This window comes from Triticum urartu, chromosome 4, assembly GCF_003073215.2.
Source record: "Triticum urartu cultivar G1812 chromosome 4, Tu2.1, whole genome shotgun sequence".
NCBI lineage: Eukaryota > Viridiplantae > Streptophyta > Magnoliopsida > Poales > Poaceae > Triticum > Triticum urartu.
In genome coordinates this window covers 265,361,147-265,381,916 of record NC_053025.1, presented here as the reverse complement: position 1 = coordinate 265,381,916, position 20,770 = coordinate 265,361,147, and the positions used below count along the sequence as shown (strand labels likewise).

The window sequence follows — 20,770 nt, the reverse complement described above, 5'->3', positions numbered from 1 at the left end:
CTCGTGCTCCACTTATATCTTATGAGTAAATGGTTGAATGAATTGAATATCATAAATTTGAAATTATATATGCTTCATATGCTTATCCCATGGGGAGTAATGAATTCACATATAAGAAGTATAGGTGGTAAAATTTATTGAAAGTTAGCAAACACAACATTGGTCACTTGAACAATTCATGAAAGAATATTGAAGGAAGAGAGATTTCACATATAAATATACTATTTGGGACATCTTCTATGATTGTGAGCCACATTAATTATTTTCAAACTTGAGCAAATTAGTTGAAGTTGGACAAGGAAGACAACGTAATGAGTTGTGTTTCAGTATATTTGCATAGAAATTATATTGTTATGGATCCTCTAACATGTGGTGCTTGCTTAGGATCTTTTGCTAGCCAAAATTTTGTACTAAGTAGAGATACTGCTTGTGCATCCAAAACGCTTAAATCCCATTTCATGCCATGACTGTCCATCATATCTACCTATGGATTGAATAAGATTCTTCAAGTAAGTTGTCATCGGTGCAAAAAGCAATAAAAATTGCTCCTAAATATGTATGATCTTTTATTGTAAGGGAAAATAAGTGTTGTACGGACTTGTGATGGTAAAGAAATAAAAGCGACAGACTACATAATAAAGGTTGCTATCACAAAGGGCAATAGAACGTGACGTTCCTTTGAATTAAGGGTTTGCACATCCAAAATTAAAAGGCGCATGACAACCCGTGCTTCCCTCTGTGAATAGTCTATCTTTTACATTCATGTATTTACTTTTATGCAAGAGTCAGTAGTATTCCTTCTTATTTCAACCTCAATTATTCTTTAGTTGGCAAGCATCATGTGGTGGGGAAAGATCCAAGCATATATTGCCATTCAAATATATTTGATCATGAATTACTATTGTTAACAATTATCTATATGATAAGTAAGTTGGGAGGCAAAACATTAAGCCCATATCTTTATCTGTGTTTGATTGATGCTATTTGTCCCAAAAATATGCTTTGAGTGTTAGCAATCATGGAAGACTATATGATAGTTGAGTATGTGGAATTTGCTAAATCAAAGCTCTTACATAGACCCTTCCTGAAAGTAAGATGAATTGCAATTGTTTGGTGACTGAGAACGTAGTTTGTTAGTTTTCAAGAAATTTTATGGTCTATACTTTAACAAGTGAATACCTTGTTACTTGATCATGAGAAGTCTTATGAGATGAGCTACTATTTATGATATATAATGATGCTAGAAAAAGTGATTGGAATTATCATTGATCAAACTTGTGCACTTGGTAGCATTCACACTACATAAATTATTTCTTTTATCATTTACCTACTCGAGGACGAGCAGGAATTAAGCTTGGGATGCTGATACGTCTCCGACGTATCTATAATTTATGAAGTATTCATGCCATGTTTACAACAATTTTATATGGTTTTGGTATGATTTGATTAGAACTAATCCGGCCTGACGTTGTTTTTAGCAGAACTACCGTGGTGTCATTTTTTGTGTAGAAATAAAAGTTCTCGGACTGGGCTGAAAATTTACAGTGATTTTTTATGGACCAAAAGAGAACCCCGAAGCACAAGAGTTGGACCAGAAGCTTCATGAGGAAGTGGCAAGGGTGGAGGGCGCGCTCACCCCCCTAGGGCGCGCCCCCTGTCTTGTCGCTGCCTCATGGACCCCTTTGACGTGAGACCGACGCCAAAAATTCCTATAAATACCAAAACCCCCAGAAACCTAGATCGGGAGTTCCACCGCCGCAAGCCTCTGTATCCACGAAAAATCAATCTAGGCCCTCTCCGGCACCCTGCCAGAGGGGGCCATCATCATCGGAGGCCATAAAGGAGGAAGCCCGAGGGGGCCATCATCGCCATGGAGGCCAAGGACCAGAGGGAGAACCTCTCCCCATCTAGGGGGGAGGCCATGGAGGAGGAAGCACAAGGGGGAGACTCTCTCCCCCTCTCTCTCTCAGTGGCGCCGGAGTGCCGCCGGGGGAACCATCTCCGTGGTGATTGTCTTCATCAACATCACCGTCCTCATCTCTTTTATGCGGTCCACTCTCCCGCACCCCGCTGTAATCCCCGACTTGAACATGGTGCTTTATGCCACATATTATGATCCAATGATGTGTTGCCATCCTATGATGTTTTGATTTGATTTCTTTTGTCTTTTGGGTTGATTGACGATCTAGATTGGTTTGAGTTGTATGTTTTATTGTTGGTGTCCTTGGTGCTTCTATGCCGGCACACATGAAGGATTCCCGCTGTAGGGTGTTGCAATACGTTCATGATTCGCTTATAGTGGGTTACTAGAGTGACAGAAGCTTAAACTCGAGTAAGGGGGTTGTTGCGTATGGGATAAAGGGGACTTGATACATTAATGCCATGGTTGGGTTTTACCTTAATGATCTTTAGTAGTTGCGGATTCTTGCTAGAGTTCTAATCATAAGTGCATATGATCCAAGTAGACAGACTATGTTAGCTTATGCCTCTCCCTCATATAAAATTGTAGTAACGACCACCAGTCTTGTTAACAATTGCCTATGATAATTCCGCACACCAATCCATCATTATTGCACACTCACTATTTGTAATATATTCTAACTTCATGTTAACAGCACCTATTTTTATATTTTAGTTCTCCGATATCATGCAAAGTTATCCTCTTCATACCCACAACGTAGTTTTATTTCTCGTTTCTAGATGGAAGGAAACGTTCGGTGTACGTAGAGTTGTATCAATGTCAGATAGGACTTGAGAGAATATTGATCTTACCTTTAGCTCCTTGTGGGTTCGACACTTCATACTTACCACTTCCACCTTTGGAAATTGCTACGATGATTCCTTGCACTTGGGGATTATCAATCATCGTTGCACCTAACGATATCCTAAGATCCGAAAAATGTGATCACCAACAACATTTGAGCCAGACCTAGAGGCTGGACCGGGAACCTATTGTTTGACCATTTATTATTTCACATGTTTATATGGGTTTTCCACTGAATCGCATATTCCACGATCATAGCAGTTATAGCATGAAATATAAACTCACAATTATGATATCTTGTGCCACGTAGCTCTAGGATGGTGCCATCAGTTACGGTGGAACCGCCCCAGTGCCCTTTAAGGGTGTCGGTCATGGCTGGATGCGGAAGTTGGTATTGACTGAGGAAGTGGAGTGCAAGATTTGATCTGGGCGCTGGAGCTAGACGAAGCAACATGTAGAGGGAATGAGAGCGCGGTCGATTGTGTTGTCCTCTCTTTTGCTCTTATTGGCTGATGAAAGGCCAAGAGTCCCCTTTGTCGCGCCGATAAAAATGCCACTCCCACAAAATATGTCGTTAAGCATACGGGGGGAAACAAAATCTTGATGATATCCCTGAGAAAACGAGCACGGTCTCCCCCTCGATGGGACGTGCCAGTAAAAAGGCTGCCTTGAGCCACGATTTAAGGGAAGTAGTAATTCTCTGACCTGTCGTGAGGTGAGCGCTTCGATAAAGTTGCCAGACTAGGTGGAACTATTCATACCTAGATGGTTGGCCTTCGAGACTAAGTTATCTGATCTCTTCGGGCATGGTACAAGCTCGGGCGAGCCTCGGTTGGCATCGCTCCTTTGAAGGAGTGGTTTGAGAATTATAAAAGGGAACTCATCTGTCGAGCCAAGGACTCTGAATCCGAGGTTGCTTTCGTCAAGAGACTCATCCTCGGCATAGAAGACCAGTTCGGGGGCTACTAACGGTGTCCCGGATTGGGGGATGCTAAGCTAGGCAGCCCATGCTCCTCAAGTTTGGCCGGTGGGCCTTAATTCGTACTCAAGATGGACTCCAGAGGCGGTATGCAGGAGGCGTGATCGAGACTACCTTCACCGAAGACTTGTCGTATACTCCAATATTTCTCCTGCCGCCTTGTGCCTAGATACTAACCTTGTAACCCTAGATACCCTACATGGCATCTATATAAGTCGTGGGGTTTAGCCCATAGAGGGGACATTAACGCAATATCATTCACCTAGCCCTAGAGTTCGACCACATCTTACGATCTCAAGGTAGATCAACTCTGTACTAGATACATCTCCATTAATATAAACAAGAGCGGGACGTAGGGTTTTACCTCCATTGAGAGGGCCCAAACCTGGGTAAAGCATCATCTTTCTGTTCCTCTTACCATCTATCCAAGATCCACAGCTCAGGACCCCCTACCCCAAGGTCTGCTGGTTTTGACACCGACACCTGTTCATCCCGAGGATCAAGAGAAAACTACTTTTACTTGTCCTTCTGGAACTTTTACTTATAGGCGTATGCCATTTGATTTATGCAATGCACTTGCTACCTTCAAGGATGTATGTCTGCTATATTTTCTGATTTTTGTGAAAAATTTGTCAAAGTTTTCATCGACGATTTCTTCGTCTATGGGATCTCTTTTGATGACTGTTTACCCAACCTTGATAAACTTTTGCTGGAATGTGAAGAAACTAGTCTTGGCTTGAAATGGGAGAAGTGTCACTTCATGGTAAAGGAAGGTATGGTGCTCGGTCATAAAATTTCTGAAAAAGGTATTGAAGTAGATAAAGCTAAGGTGGATGCTATTGAGAAAATCCTATGTCCTAAAGATATCAAAGATATAAGAACTTTTCTTGGCCATGATGGTTTCTATAGAAAGTTTATTAAGTAATACTCTAAAATTAATAGGCCTCCTACTAATCTATTGCAAAAGGATGTCCATTTTATTTTTGACGATGATTGTGTGGAAGCCTTTGAAATATTTGAGAAAGCTTTAATTTTCACTCCTATTGTCCAACCACCTGATTGGAGAACCGAAGCGTATGAAAGTGTTAAGTTGCTTAAAGAAAAAGAAAAGGATGGCATGATAAAAGAATTCAGAAACGATAATTTAATATTGATGATAAAGTTCTTTTGTATATGACTCATTTGAAACATTTTGAATACCTTTCGTATAAACATTACAACTTTTGAATACCTTTTGACAAGTTTTTTTTTAACTTTGCCAAGTTTCAACTACTAAAACTTGATAGAAATGAACGATACATTCACTAAGTTTCAAAAACTAAAACTGAAACCCTGAACTCTAAGACCTAACCCCTAAAAGCTAAAAACAATTGAAAATTGGTGAAATTTGGTAAAAGTTAATATTACAATTATCAGGTCATAATATTTAAAACTTGGCAAAAAAATAAAAATTGTCAAAATGTATTCAAAATTAGTCTTGCCCAAGAGTACTTGTTGCAACAAACACGAATATGCAAACAAAGCTTAATTAGGACTTTCGGTTTAATAGGTATAATAGATTCCAATTTGAAAAAAATAATGAAAAGTCATAGGAGGTGAGGTGGATGGAGCTGCCAAAAGCGCCAAAAGTTGGCAACAATCCCATTATACATCAATTAAGGACTAAAAAACCCGCAAAAAAAGTAAAAACATACACAAATTCACAAATCTTTAAGTAAATGGATGCCCGCATGCATGCGTGCCTAGGAAGTTCTGGTCGACGGTTTTGTGTTTTTGGTTTTGATCGCTTTTTGAGACGTTTGATGCGACAAGGACGTTAGAGACGAGCCGACACGCGGTGATGGAAAAACATGGGAGGGCTTTCCATGTAGTGGGTTGGGCCTACCGTTGTCGCTGTGTGTAATCTCACTCAACCAGGGTACGTGCTGAGCAAAAAAAGCATTTGCGGTGTGGGCCCCAAGGAGGTGGTAGCTGGGCTTTAGCAATCGGCCTGGAAGTAACACGTTTCTTCCATTTGGTCGACCCAGTTCCGTGTTTCCGTTTTTCTTTTCTAGCCATACATATATACTCTGCTGGTGCTAGTGGTGGGTTTTCAGTGGATAACAAAACTGACAGTACAAGCGAGACCCAAAAAAGGAGAGAGGGGAAAACATGCGTCGTGATGAGTGCTGAGTATGGGCGCACATGTGCAAGAGACAAAAAACAATGAGAAATCTTTGGGGAGTGATGCGACGACCGGGTCAATCGTGTACACACAAACGCAAAGCTTTTACGGGCAAATAAATCGAGCTTTTCTGCATGTTCTGCTGCCCCTAGGCCGTGGTGGCAGTAGTGGTAGGGAGATATATGCCGTTGAGGAGGGGTGGTTGGGTCGTTGTGCTGCTGCTGCTGCTGCATGTCCACGAATCAAGGCGCCCAAATTGTGGACTAGGGCCGGACCTGGACTAGGGTGGCAGCAGCGTTCAACGCACCGGAGTCGCCACAATGATTTGATCTTGATGGGGGCGGAAGCGGAAAGGGACGCCCCGCTGCGCTGGTGGCTGGTGCGCGCGCATCTCCGTCATGTGACCCGACTAAATTTGTACGCGGGCAGCCGTGCATATGCGCCTGCGTGGAAAATGGGCGACATCCAAACGTGATCGACGCACATGGTATACAAAGCATACGCAAGTGCAACCAGCAATCGATGCATGATGCGGACAACATATTATCCCTGCATATACTACTCCCTCCGTTCTAAATATTTGTTTTTCTAGATATTTCAAATGACTACTACATACGGATGTATGTAGACATATTTTAGAGTGTAGATTCACTCATTTTGCTCCGTATGTAGTCACTTGTTGAAATGCTTAGAAAGACAAATATTTAGGAACGGAAGGAAGTAGTACTATAGGATGCATGCGTTGGGTTGATGGACGATTTTAGGAGTAAATTATTGTTATTATTATTATTTCGGAACAATAATAGATTAAATTAATTTATAACCTTTCTTGGCGGGGGGGATTAATTTAGAGTAACATATTAAGAAATTAATTTTGGTCTTCCGCTCCGACGAATCAGCTAGCGTTACCTTGTGTAGACGACACATGTCCTACCTCATTCTGTGGAGTGACTGATCACAAGACTCGTTCTCTCCCTTCCATTTCCCTCTTCCCGCTGTCAACCAAGCAAAACCCAAAAACGCGGCCGATCGATGCATGGTGTGCCGCCGCGCATTTTCTCCGATCGATCGAATTTGTGCCAGCTGATTTCGATCCAACAACGAAATTGGCACTTGAAGTGAGCTGTTGAGTTCATCCGGCAGGACCCGTCCCGATCAAGGAATGGCCAGCCGATTTGGATCCATCCGGACCCGATCGAATACCGCTAGCATTTGATTCAAGTGAACTGCTGAGTTGAGTTGAGTTCTACATCCGGCCGGGCCCGATCCATCAACCGATCAAGAAATGGCGGCCATGATGGAGGAGGAGGTGCCGGATCAGATGGGCATCGACGACCAGAGTGCCCACCAGATTGGCGTCGGTACGTACGTACACGCATCCAATCGCACTCCCTTTCTCTCTCTCTCGATATGTCTCTCTTTCCGTCATTTCCGATTATCCTTCATTATCATGCCGATCGATCTCTGCGTTTTTCCGTTTCTGATTTTTTAGACCGTTTCTGATTTCTTCTGCGCGCATGCATGCACGTATCTTCTTTCTTGTATTGCTATCTGCCTATCTCATATAGTATGTGGACCATTCTAGTACAGCTGCATAATACAGTATTATTTTCAGTGGTGGAGACAGGGACGACCTGCAGGCCTGACCCTCCTAACACCACAGATGTAGTGCTAATTTTCTGATGAACGGTGCAACTTTTTTTCTTTGAAACGGAGCACAGTGCACTTTTTGGTTTTTATTCTTTTTACGGCGAGAGCTTTTGTTCTATTCATCGGCGGTATAAAAAACATTAGAAATAACAAAAATTATACATATGTCCGTAGACCACCTAGTGATAACTAGAAGCATTGGAGCAAGAAGAAGGTGCGACGACATCATCACCCCTCATTCAAAGGAGTAGGGGAATCAATAAACAGCCAGGAAGTCATCGTGCTAAGGCGTCAAAGGACCAATGCGTCAGAACAACAACCGTCGTCGATAAAGAGACGCGTGGATCGGAAGGATCCAATGTATAGACACACAAACACAAACGAACGGAGACTGATCCACGCGGATCTACCGTAACAAACACCGATCGAATCCCGCAAGACCCATCAGAGACGCACCTCCACAAGCCCTCCGATGAAACGAGATGTATTGCCAGGACGGGGGCTAGGTGGGGAGAACCTTATTGCATTTTCAGCAAGCCGCCCCAACCGTCCTGCCTACCTAGGTAGGACCCAAACCCTTCAAACTGAAAAAACACCTAAAAACAGAGTACGAGCCCTTCCATTAGTAGGGGCCGATATCCACCATGGCTCCATGACCCTAAAACCACCGAAGATTGGGACATTGAATTCGCGAACCACATACTACATGCCCTCTACTCGTCGCTATCTGATCACTGCCCCCTGTTGCTTGCCAACAACTCTGGACCAAAGAGGCCAAAGACCTTCTGCTTTGAGAACCATTGGATCAAAATGCCAGGTTTACAAAATGCGGTAAGTGCGTCCTGGAATGAGGAATCTGCTCATGTTGAGCCTTTCCAAAGACTCTTCCACAAGCTCAAGAGAACAAGCCAGAACCTTCACAAATGGAGTAAAACCCTTTTTGCAAAATCCAAAGTTCGATTACATATGGCCCTGGAGGTTATTCTTCATCTTGATTTGGCTCAAGAGCAAAGGGTGCTCTCTCCGGCTGAGCGAGATCTTTGGAAAAGGCTTAAGAGAAAGATCATTGGTTTGGTTGTGCTTGAAAAGGCGCGTAAACGTCAGAATTCCAGAATTACAAATCTGAAAGAGGGAGATGCCAACACTCGATATTTTCACCTACTGGTCAATCATCGAAGGAGGAAAAACTTTATCCACCGCCTCAAACACAACAATGGCTGGGTTACTGAGCATGACCAGAAAGAAACTATTGTGCATCAACATTTCTCTAACATCACTAGAAAGGGCCCCCCCCCCCCCCCCGCGCAGCATAGACATCAATTGGGATATCCTTCCTCCTCCTGGTTGCAATCTTCAGGGCCTTGACGAGCCTTTCTCAGAAGAAGAAGTGAAGGCTGCCGTGTTTGACATGCCGGGCGACAAAGCCCCGGGGCCGGATGGGTTCACTGGTGCTTTCTTTAAAGCCTGTTGGAACACTGTCAAAGATGACATCATGATGGCCATCAACCACTTTGCGAGCCTCCATGCCTCTCACTTCCACTGGTTGAACTCCGCGAATATTGCCCTCATTCCGAAGAAAGACGGTGCCGAGGACATCACCGACTTTCGCCCCATCAGTTTTATCCATGCAGTTGCTAAGATCATTGCAAAGTTGATGTCCAACAGACTTGCTCCTCACATGAACGACCTAGTCTCACAAGCCCAAAGCGCATTCATTAAAAGAAGGTGCATGCATGATAACTTCATGTATGTGCGCAACCTAGCACGACGTCTCCACCGCAAGAAAATCCCTGCGCTTCTTTTCAAGCTAGACATCAAAAAAGCGTTTGATTCGGTAAGATGGGACTTCCTGCTTGAGCCGCTCCAACACCTTGGTTTCCGCCCTCGATTCCGAGGCTAGGTCTCGACTCTCTTGTCAACGGCTTCTTCGCGTGTTCTGCTCAACGGGGTTCCTGGTACCCCAATAAAGCTTGGGCATGGTTTGAGGCAAGGGGACCCTCTCTCCCCTCTCCTCTCTGTGCTTGCCATAGATCCGTTACACCACATCCTTCGGAAGGCCACTAAGCATGCAAAGCTACATCCTGTTGGTGGACAAGCCATGCCTATTAGGGCCTCCCTCTACGCAGATGATGCAGCGGTGTTTCTTGCCCCCATTAAGGACGGCGTCAAGTTCTTTGTTGACACTTTGAAGCGCTTTGGAGAGGTTACCAGACTAATCACAAACTGCAACAAAAGCCTTGTCGCTCCGATCCGGTGTGAAAACTTGGACCTCACTGACATCCTCCAACCTTTTCTGGCCAACCGCACTTCCTTTCCGATGAAATATCTTGGTCTCCCTCTGTCGGTCAAGAGGCTGAAGCGGATCCACTTCCAACCACTTGAGGATAAGATTGCTGCCCAACTTGCCCCTGGGATGGGAAAACATGTTGCTTCACCTGGAAGGGTTGTGTTGGTTAAATCTGTCCTTACTGCCATTGCCATTTACTACATGACGGTGTTGAATCTTCCGGTCGAAGTTTTGAACAAGATTGATGCTCTAAGGCGGGCTTACCTTTGGGCAGGGTGCGACAAGGTCACTGGAGGCAAATGCAAGATTAACTAGGATCAAGTGTGCAGATCCAAGCTCCAGGGAGGCCTTGGTATCTTAAATCTGAAAAAGTTTGCCACTGCCCTCCGTATTCGATGGTTGTGGTTTGAATGGATGGATCCGATGAAGCCTTGGGTGGGGTCGGGGAACCCATGTGACAGTGCTGACCGCGACGGGGTGGGGGGGGGGGGGGGGGGGGGGCTGAGGCCCAAAGATATTGCTCTCCGCATATTCTTGCTGTCCAGAAGAAAGAACTGCTCGGTCCAAAAGGCGATACAGAATAATTTTTGGGTCTCCCAAATTAACATCAGCGCGGGCATCTCCGTTCATCATCTAACTGAGTTCGTCAATCTATGGGAAAAGCTCTCCCCCATTCATCTCAACCCGGAGAGGATGGATACCATCTCCTGGAAGCTAACGAATGATGGTCAATACTCCGCTGCATCGGCATATGAGGTCCAGTTCCGGGGCTTAGTTGACACAGAGCTTGTGCAAACGGTCTGGAAGAATTGGGCTCCTCCAAAATGCAAGTTTTTCGCTTGGCTTGTCATCAACAACAGGGTTTGGACGGCAGACCGGCTACAGCGGCGTGGATGGCCTAATTGCAACCTTTGCCCTCTTTGTAAACAAGTCCAAGAATCAGCGGCACACCTTCTCTTCCAATGCAGATACACAACTAGAGTTTGGGCTTTGATCAAGGTTTGGCTTGGCCTTCATGACGTGAACCTCGTGGAGTGGGGTCACATGAATTCAGTTAAAGACTGGTGGAGCCTCAACGCGACCAGGAAGACGCAGTCCAGAAAGCCGCTCATCTCCCTCATGCTACTCGTTTCATGGGAAATTTGGAAGGAACGGAACGCAAGGGTCTTCCTCAACTTGGCGGTGCCGGTTGGTGTTATTGTTGCTAGGATCAAAGAAGAGTGTAATCTGTGGTGTCTCGCCGGAGCGAAGCATCTGTGTAATTCAATGCCGCGAGAGTGATGCTTTGTAATTCGGCCGTTGGCCACAAACTCTAAACCTTCTTCCTTATTCAATGAAAATGGCAAATCTTTTGCCGAGTTTCCAAAAAAAAAAACCCACCAAAGACAAGGCAGATCATTGATGGCACCGGCAGAAGGCGGGGAAACCCTATAGGGGTGCGTCGTAGTCTCTTTTGGGGGAGGAGAAAACGTTTGCATGTATAACTTCTCAGCTATCAAAACGAGCCTGCTAAATTGGTGATTATTTGTGTCCCTATTAAAATCCTATTAGGAGTATTTCCCAGTGATTTGGTTCTTCCCCCATCTGTTTTAACAGCATTCGACCCCATGATACAATTTTAATGGCTCCGCCACTAGTTGTCTTTGGCACAAATTTTCTTTTTTTTGCCGACAAAAATGATTTGTGTCATGCATCTTTGGTCCAAGCACAAGAGACAGCAACTGAACCTAGAAACCTTCTTCGAGAGAGTAGAGTCCACTTTAATATCTTGTAGCAGTGGTTATTAGTCTACAAAAGCAGATTGGACCCTCCTTTTTTTCGAATCGGAACAAATATACAAATTAGACCCATGACGCGTGGCAACGGATGCGGGATGATTTTCAAAAAGCGAGTACAGGTACGCCTGCCTACTACTCCCACCAGAAACGAATGAAAATGGGCATAATCAATTGCAGTTGGGCTGGATCAGTCGGCCCGTTTTGTTAGCACGCTAGTCCCATCCGTCTTTCTTTCTTTCTTCTTCCTTCCGGGGGCTCCTTTTTGAATTCTTGGATGGAAAGCGCGCGCTTTAGATTCCCACTGAAGTGGATGATTAGATAGACTAGCGTGTACACAAGTCCACACACTGTACGTATAAAAAAGGTCCTTTGAGATGCACTCCAACCTTTTTTCTACGACTTTTTTGGAGACGAAATGGAATATCTCCTTCACGTACAGCCGCATGAAACGATTTCTATATCCAATTGAATTAATTTGGTTTTATAGATAGTGCACTGTCGAATAATCAGCTAGAGCATGCGCAAACAGTACGACTTTTACAGTAGTTTTCAAGAAGGGCGGGACCGAGAGGAAAAGAAGAGAGCGAGAGCTGGTCCTGAATTCGACCGGTGCTACTACCACGTCACCAGAGGACGGACAAGTGAATAGTAGTATACTGGTCCCTAGGATAGCTCATCTAATCCTCGATCACAATTCACAAGTGGCCTGCTCGCCCGCCCCACACTCCTTGGGGGTAGGGGATCCTCAGCATGCCCATTCTCCTTGGGGAAGCCAAGACATCACAAGTACCGGACTTGCCCAGTATACGATGAGGAAGACGGCGCCACGCTGCCATAGTGGCAGGACGTTAGTGTTGTATTGTATAGCACCACGGTATTTGCACACAATTCTGAATAATAATTCACGGTAAAGACATCTTCAAAGCAGACTCACAAACCGCCCTCCCGCGATCGTTTGGACTGTATGGTCTGAACGTGTTTACCCATCCAACACGGGCCTATATCGGCCCACTGAGCGGTTGAGACATATTTTTCTCGTAAGCCCGAGATAAAAATTAGGGGGAAGGGGGCTCTGCGAAAGTCCGGACAACAGCCATCTAGCAATCGCACCTCCGGCCCACCCAAAATCACTCTCGGACCGCAAGCCTCCATCCTCTCATCTCTCCTTCCATTTCCCTCTCTTGCCTTCACTGCTGCTCCACCACCCACACCCCCCTCCCCATACCCCTCATAGAGCTCGATAAGTCCGTCACCTCCAACGGTACACCCGGGCGGCACGCAGCTTCTCCTTCGCCGCCGTTCCACATCTCAACTCCAACCGCCGCGCAGGTACCATCTACTCCTAGGGTACTCACCGTGCCCGGCAACTGTTCAGTGAAATGTCCGTGGTAATCTTTTTGTCCCTTCTTTGAAGAAATGGATTCGGATTTGGAGTACATATACGAGCACTATGTTGAGTCGTCCGACGAGGAGGACTACATCGATGAGACGGCGATGATGCAGGCGGTCCTTGCAGACGCGGAGCATGCAGAGGAGCATGTTCTTGATTTTAAGGGATCAATCAAGGGTCATCGAGTGCTCAACCACAACAGGGCGCACAACCATTTGACGCTGATGGACAACTACTTTGCCCCGATGCCTTCTTCGCTGACAATTTTTCGTCGGCCCTTTCAGATGCGCGAAAATATCTTCGATTGTCTCTACGATGGCATCCGTCCCTTTGATGACTACTTCATTTTGAAGAAGGACTATGTGGGAAGGATTGGGTTCTTTGGTTACCATATGTGCACGGCTGCATTGAGGATACTTGCATATGGCACGGTGAATTGATTCGTGGGACAAGTACCTACGAATGTCTGGGAGCAAATGCGGAGATGCCATTGTTAGGTTTACAAGTGTCGTAGTCGAGGTGTTTGGACCTCGGTACCCGAGAGAACCGACTATGGCAGACACCAGGAGGATCTGGGCAATCTTGGAAGCAAGAGGGTGGCTAGATTTGCTCGGATCTCTTGACTGCATGCATTGGAAAAATTGAAGAACTGCCCAAAAGTTTTAAAGGGCAATATCAAGGTCATGTTAAGAAGCCTACCATCATTCTCGAAGCAGTTGCTCACATGATCTCTGGATTTGGCCCGCTTCCTTTGGCATGCCCGGGTCACACAATGACATCAATGTGCAGCAACTATCATCATTGTTTGCTAGGCTGGCCGAAATAAAAGTTCCTCCTTGCCACTATATTGCCAATGGGTATGAATACAACATGGGCTACTATCTGGTTTGATGCTATCTATCCTTCGTGGGCTACCTTTGTCAGCACCATCTCTAATCTAATTGGCCAGAAAAAGTCTTACTTTGCCTAAAAAACAAAAAGCAATTAGAAAGGATGTTGAGAGGGCATTTGGAGTTCTGCAGGTACGTTTTATAGTTATGTGTGGACCTACTAAACAATGGGATTCAGAGACCTTGTGGGACGTGATGACCTATTGTGTGATTATGCACAACATGATCGTGGAAGATGAGGGTGGGGATGCTGCCGCAACTCTTGCATTTGAGAACATGGGTGATCCTATCAAAATTCAGTCGCATTTGAAGAGTTGGTTCAAACGCATCAACAAATTCAGCATCAAGTAACTCACGAGCAATTGAAGGGAAATCTGTTTAAGCATCTGTGGGCGGTTAAAGAGAACAACAATATTGAAGTGTAGTATTTGAACTTTTTGAAGTTCAAACTATTGGTGCATTTGAACCTTTAAACTATTTTAGACTATATGGTTATTAAAGCGTGTGGACTTTAAAAAGCTGAGGCCAGATGTATACGGATAGTTTGGGTGACAAACTTCCGCTTCCGTGTCCACCGACTAGTCCCTGGTTCGATGCGTGTCGGTTTTGTGGTGCCCTAAGACTAGCCACAATGGGTAGTAACATAGACTAGTAACATGCCCATGTTACTGGTCTATGTTACTACCTCTATAATGAGGAGTAACATATATATGTTAACATGCAACGCTTCATTTATTAGGCTCTAGACACATCTTGCCTTGATATGTGTGATGTTACTCATACTACTAGTAACTAGCTATATTACTACTTTCCTCTCTTTATTTATTTATTGCTTGCCACATCATTTACTTTATCTAGATATGTGTGATGTTACTACCTATGTTACTCCCACTGTGGGTAGTCTAAGACTAGTCATAGTGGGAGTAACTTAGGTAGTAACATAACGCGCTTCAAGATTTTTTTTGCTTATGTGGCAAGTAGTTAATGAGAGGTGATAACATAATATGTTACTGTAACATAGCGCTTCCCGAGACAAGATGAGTCTACAAGTTAATAAATGAAGCCATCTATGATACTAGTATTATGTTACTTTGCATTATAAAGGTAGTAATTTAGACTAATGTCATATGCATGGCACTAGTCTAAGAGATTTTCAATAGACGCATAAAAGTTATGCGCGTTAAAATAGTTTTAGCGCGCCACTATAGCCTTTTAGTGCGCCAAACCCAACATTGATTTAGCATATGCTTAAAAACGCGCGCCGAAAGAAACACATAATGCAAGTTGTGAAGCGCGCGCAATCCAGCGTCCCAAATTTGCAGCTTCTGATGGCGGTTTTTAGCGCGTATCTAATCTTTTTTTGCGCGTGCACTATTTCACAGTTTTTGCTATAGCTGTCCGACGTCCAAAAACATGAATTTTAGCGTTCGGAGCAGTTTTTGTGCGCTTGTTGAAGACTCTAAAGGTTTGAATGATTTGACACATACCGCACGGGTTCTAGCTATAGGCCTGCGCGCACTACATATACGTACAAGCACAGTGTCATCGATGGTGATAAAAAGCGTAATTATGTAGCGTGACGCGACGGGGGTGTATGGCTGGATGCGTCGACCTAATTACGCAAGAGGCACAAGGCAATTTGTGCTAGCCCAAGCCTATCGTGTAAAGGAGTAGCACACAACAAATACACATAGACATACACATTAGCATATCGGAATATATATGATAGAATGGGATGATGTTGACGAGCAGTTGAACCATGTTCACACGGAGACATTTTATCCTTTCTATTTTCTCCCAGCTCTTGGAGATAAGACGAGAGCTTCAGTTTTCCATTTTCTCCTCGGTTGGAGATAAGAAGAGCCTGATTTCCCGAAAAGAAAAGAGAAGGGTGGTCCGGCTTGAGTCGATGGCAAGTTGGTGATGGAGTTTGGTTTGTTTGTTTCCATGTTGGTTTGGCGTGCAGTTGGGTGGCGGTATGCATGCCCACGAATGGAATCAAGGCGTCGCAATTGGGGGTTGATCCGTTGGGATCCCCTTTTGCATAACACGCCGCTGTGTGCATTCCCTTCTTTCATGTGATTGTGACTAATTATGGGACAAAAAGGGGCCGTGAATTTTGCAACTCCTCTCCACCCAGCCACATGGCTGCGTACATACGTGCGTGCGTGTATACGTGTGCGCGTGGAAAACATAAAACGTGACGGAAAACAAAGCAGGCCCGGGACCGCAGATCAAAGTAACTAATTGAATGAATGATGACACGCACACGCAGAAAAATAGAGATGCTTACCCTCAATCAAAAAAGAAAAAGAAAAAGAAAAATAGAGATGCAAGCGGGGTGTGTCTACAGACAACAGTATACCAAATTTATAAATGTTGTGAATTTTACAGGACGAAGCGAGATATCGCTACTAGTATAAATGTAGTGCTAATTTTACAGTTAATGATTGATCAGTTTTGCAGGAGGAAAACGTGATGGAAACAAAAATCCAGCCAGGATCATTCCTATAAAAAATCAAGCGAGGATTGAAGATGGGAGTAATTAATTGGACGACGCGGCGCACATGAAATACGTAGTACATTAATATATTAATTGTTGACCAGGAAATCAGTCCTAGTCGATGACTCCCGTCCCCTATAAGAGACCTCCTCCCCCTCCCTCCTGCTAGCTGTGACTCTATTGCAGTTCATTCATCCCGGCCATTTCTCGGCCCTCTACCAGTACTGCTGCTGCTATACATATCACCCAAACCAAACCAAACCAGACCGAACCCATCCATCGATCGCCTGCCTTCCTTCCAGCGTATACATCGATAGAGGGTCGAAGAAGATGGCCATGCCGCCGGCGGAGAAGGTGATCGTGGTGGACGCCAACCCCTCCAAGAACGGGCACGGGGACAAGCTTGATGACCTGCCTGTCGCCGATGAAACCTCACACCAGATTGGCGTTGGTACGCTCCCTCTCTCTCCTTCCCAATTCCTTTTCTTAGACACAAAACAGGAAGCTCTTGTTCTTGTTCTTGTTCTTGTTCATCTTCTTGTTTTTGTCTTCTTTGATCGATCATTCTTATGTTCCAACCGCACAAGTCCCTCATTAACTATATACAACAATCTATCAATCTATCCATCCGTCCATCCATCTATCTGTGTACGACGAGCGCTCCCTCCTTGACTATACTCCGTTGTTTGTTCTTGCGGCCATTTCAGACTTTAATTCGAGGGAAGCTAGTGTCCATCCATCCATCCATCCATGCATCCTTTGACCATCCGTTGTAGCTAGAGGAAGGGATAGTGACAATATATACACATACAGTATATGTAATGCCAGCATCAGCTGTGTCCTTGTCGTGTACCACCACACCAGTGCAGTGCGCTGCCATAGTCAAATTATTAACACACATGGGTTCAGTTTATGCCTTTTTTTAACTGTAGTAACTCAAAAGGTTCCAGACATGTTGTTTGGGTTCCACCAAGTTATACTACAAAATTTTCCTCCGTTTGCTTGCACGTGCGAATTTGTTGGCTGTTGGGTGGTAGTAGTAGTACCATGCATGGGGGATGCACAAGGGATCTGATGTAGTGTTTGGTTCTGTAGTCCTAGGACTTTTTCTAGTCCCAACTAAAAAGTCCTTAGTCCTTAAAAAGTCCCTTCTTGTTTGTTTTCAGATACTAAAAAGTCCCTAGTCCCTTTCTAAAGGTTATTAAATGACCATGTTGCCCCTAGTATATAGAAAAATAACAATCAAACAACATCATGGGGTGGCGGGCCAATGGGTATATGGAGGGGCATTATTGGAAAAGTCCCCAAAAGTCCTAAAAAGACTCTCCTTGAGAGTCTTCTTCATTTAGTCCCACATGCCTAGTTTAGTCTCTAAAAAGTCCCTCCCGTTTGGTAAAAAAGTCTCTAAGAGGGACTTTTTTTAGTCCCTACACAAAAAAGTCCCTGGAAACAAACACCCCCTGAATATTTTCGGCCTTTTGGAATGAGGTAATAGCACCCCAGGTATCCTAACTTGCACAGCATGTGATGATCTAGTCCCAAACTTATAAAACTTGACCAAGCCATACCCCAACTTGCATCTCATGTGATGTTTTAGTCCCAGGCCAATCATAGCTCGCCAATTGGCTGGGCCGGTCAGCGCGCACATTTTTTCACAAAACCCCCTGCCGGTATTGTTATAGGATGATTGCCCCTTTGTGAAAAGTGTGTATGGTTTGTCCCACTTGCGGTTACTGCATCCATGTTCGATCTTGCAATATAAACCATTCTACGTAGTTGAGTAGAAGATGACCGAAGTCCTAACAATATAAACCATATAATCGCATGCCAACGATACCATCTCATGTTTTTGCAAGCAGCCGAGCGCATATTGATCGCACCAATTCATTCAACGATTCGGTTCTTCAAGTATAACCTATTTTACTCTGAACATTGCAAATGCGACTGGCTATGCAAAACCAAAGAATAAACAAACGCTTTAACCACAAACAAAACAGAGTGATTTACAGAGCTTTAATAACATATTCAAGCAGAATTGCTAGTCAACGCCTCTTGGACAACAAAGGAATGCAAAAGGTGCAAGTTCTATACAGCGCAAAAGTATATATAAAAAAGCCAAACTGAAGCAATTATCTGGATGGGCAGCACGTTTGTCTCCACAGCTAGGCTCCTCTTATTTTTTTATTAGTTGTCACACTTCCAGTGCGACGTCGGGACGCAGGTAAGTAGTGGCACCAGCTGCAATGGTCGTTGCCGTTCACCCCGCGGAACACCATCAGCAACCCTACGGCAAGCCTGCGTACAAACATGCATGGCTTCAGATTAATTACCACACAGGATGCATTCATTTTGTAGAATCTGAATGAAGAGTTTGTATCTTGCAACGACGCTTACCCTGCAATGGCTAGGAGGAGGGCGACGACCAGGAGGACGATCTGGCAAGCCGTGTACTTGGACTTGGTCTTGCCGCCGAAGGGCTGCTCCAGCCATCCGAACCGGGGCTGGATCAGCAGCACGAAGCCGAGGAGGAAGCCGGTGAGGAACCCGCCGATGTGCGCGAAGTTGTCGACGTGGGGCAGTATCCCCAGCGCCAGGTTGATGGCGGCGATGATTATCAGGTTCGCCATGGCCGCCAGCTGCAGACGGTGTTTACATTCGAATGTCAGAAGGTGTTCGACATGGACCGAAGCAAATACAGTAGTAGGAGAGACGAGGGCGGATGCGCGCGTACCCTGTTCGTGTAGATGGTCCAGTTGGTGATGAGCTCCGACAGCATGGCCCCGAGGAGGCCGAAGAGCGCGCAGGAGGCGCCGACGGAGACGCCATTCCTGATGAAGAGCACCGAGAGCACGCTCCCGCCCAGCCCCGAGAAGAGGTAGACCAGGCCGACCTTCCCTGCACGACGCGACGAGGGCGGCGAAGCCCGGTCAAAACAAGACAAAACAAAGCAACACAGCGTCGGTCGGGTCGCCGTTCTAGACGGAGTCGTCGGTCGGGTCGGATGCTTACAGAATCCGAACTGCTGCTCCAGGCGGACGCCGACGAAGATGAGGCTGATCATGTTGGCGCCGAGGTGGATGAGGCCGGCGTGCAGCCAGGTGCTCGTCTCCAGCCGCCACCCCTGGCCCCCGTGGACCACAGATTTAATTCAGGTGAGGGGTGAGTGCGGGTTGATTCATGGAAACGCAGGGGGTTTTGTGAAAAAATGCACGCGCTGACCGGCCCAGCCACTTGGCGAGCTGTGATTGGCCTGGGACTAAAACATCACATGAGATGCAAGTTAGGGTATAGCTTAATCAAATTTTACAAGTTTGGGACTAGATCATCACATCTACCTGAGGTGCTATTACCTCTTTTGGAACCCGTCAAGTAGTAATATGTGTGTGTACTTTGGATGGAATTTTGTCAGATCCATGGTACCAGGTGGCGTTCGTGCTGACCACCGGGGTGAACAGCGCCTACGTGCTGGGCTACTCGGGCTCGCTGATGGTCCCGCTGGGCTGGGTGGGCGGCTCCGTGGGCCTCCTCCTGGCCGCCGCCGTGTCCATGTACGCCAACTCGCTGCTGGGCCGCCTCCACCTCCTGGGCGGCAAGCGTCACATCAGGTACAGGGACCTCGCCGGCCACATCTACGGACCCAAGATGTACAAGATCACCTGGGCGATGCAGTACGTCAACCTCTTCATGATCAACACAGGCTTCATCATAATAGCAGGGCAAGCACTCAAGGTACGACCGACTCACCCTACTTGTGAATTTGGTGTTTCTCTGACTGACTGACTGACTGACTGTATATCTAAAAAATGGACGTGCAGGCACTGTATTTGCTGATCAGTACCGACGGGGCTATGAAGCTGCCCTACTGCATCGCGGTGTCCGGGTTCGTGTGCGCGCTCTTCGCGTTCGGGATCCCGTACCTGTCGGCCCTGAGGATCTGGCTGGGCTTCTCCACCATCTTCAGCCTCACCTACATCTTTGCAGCCTGCGTGCTGTCGCTCAAGGACGGCTTCCGCTCGCCGCCTCGGGACTACAGCATCCAAGGAGAACCGTCGAGCAGGGTGTTCACCACCATCGGCGCGGCGGCGAGCCTGGTGTTCGCCTACAACACCGGCATGCTGCCGGAGATCCAGGCCACCGTGCAGGCGCCCGTGGTGAAGAACATTGAGAAGGCGCTGTGGTTCCAGTTCACCGCCGGCTCCGTGCCCCTTTACGCCATTATAGTCATCGGCTACTGGGCCTACGGCAACCAGACCACCACCTACCTGCTCAACAACGTCACTGGGCCCGTGTGGATCAAGGCCGTTGCTAACCTCGCTGCCTTCCTCCAGACAGTCATAGCACTACACGTAAGTCTTTCATCTCTCT

General features: G+C 45.9%; 1 protein-coding gene across 1 annotated transcript in view; it reads left to right on the top strand.

The window, feature by feature from the left end:
- The first annotated feature begins 16,558 nt into the window (after nucleotides 1-16,558).
- Nucleotides 16,559-20,770, top strand: part of LOC125554717 (probable proline transporter 2) — a 9,118-nt gene continuing 4,906 nt past the window's right edge. Inside the window, exons 1-4 of the mRNA XM_048718172.1 lie at nucleotides 16,559-16,856; nucleotides 18,814-19,557; nucleotides 19,815-20,134; nucleotides 20,221-20,755. Of these exons, the coding sequence (XP_048574129.1) occupies nucleotides 19,125-19,557; nucleotides 19,815-20,134; nucleotides 20,221-20,755 (1,288 nt within the window). The 5' untranslated portion in view covers nucleotides 16,559-16,856; nucleotides 18,814-19,124. The remainder of the gene's footprint in view (nucleotides 16,857-18,813; nucleotides 19,558-19,814; nucleotides 20,135-20,220; nucleotides 20,756-20,770) is intronic.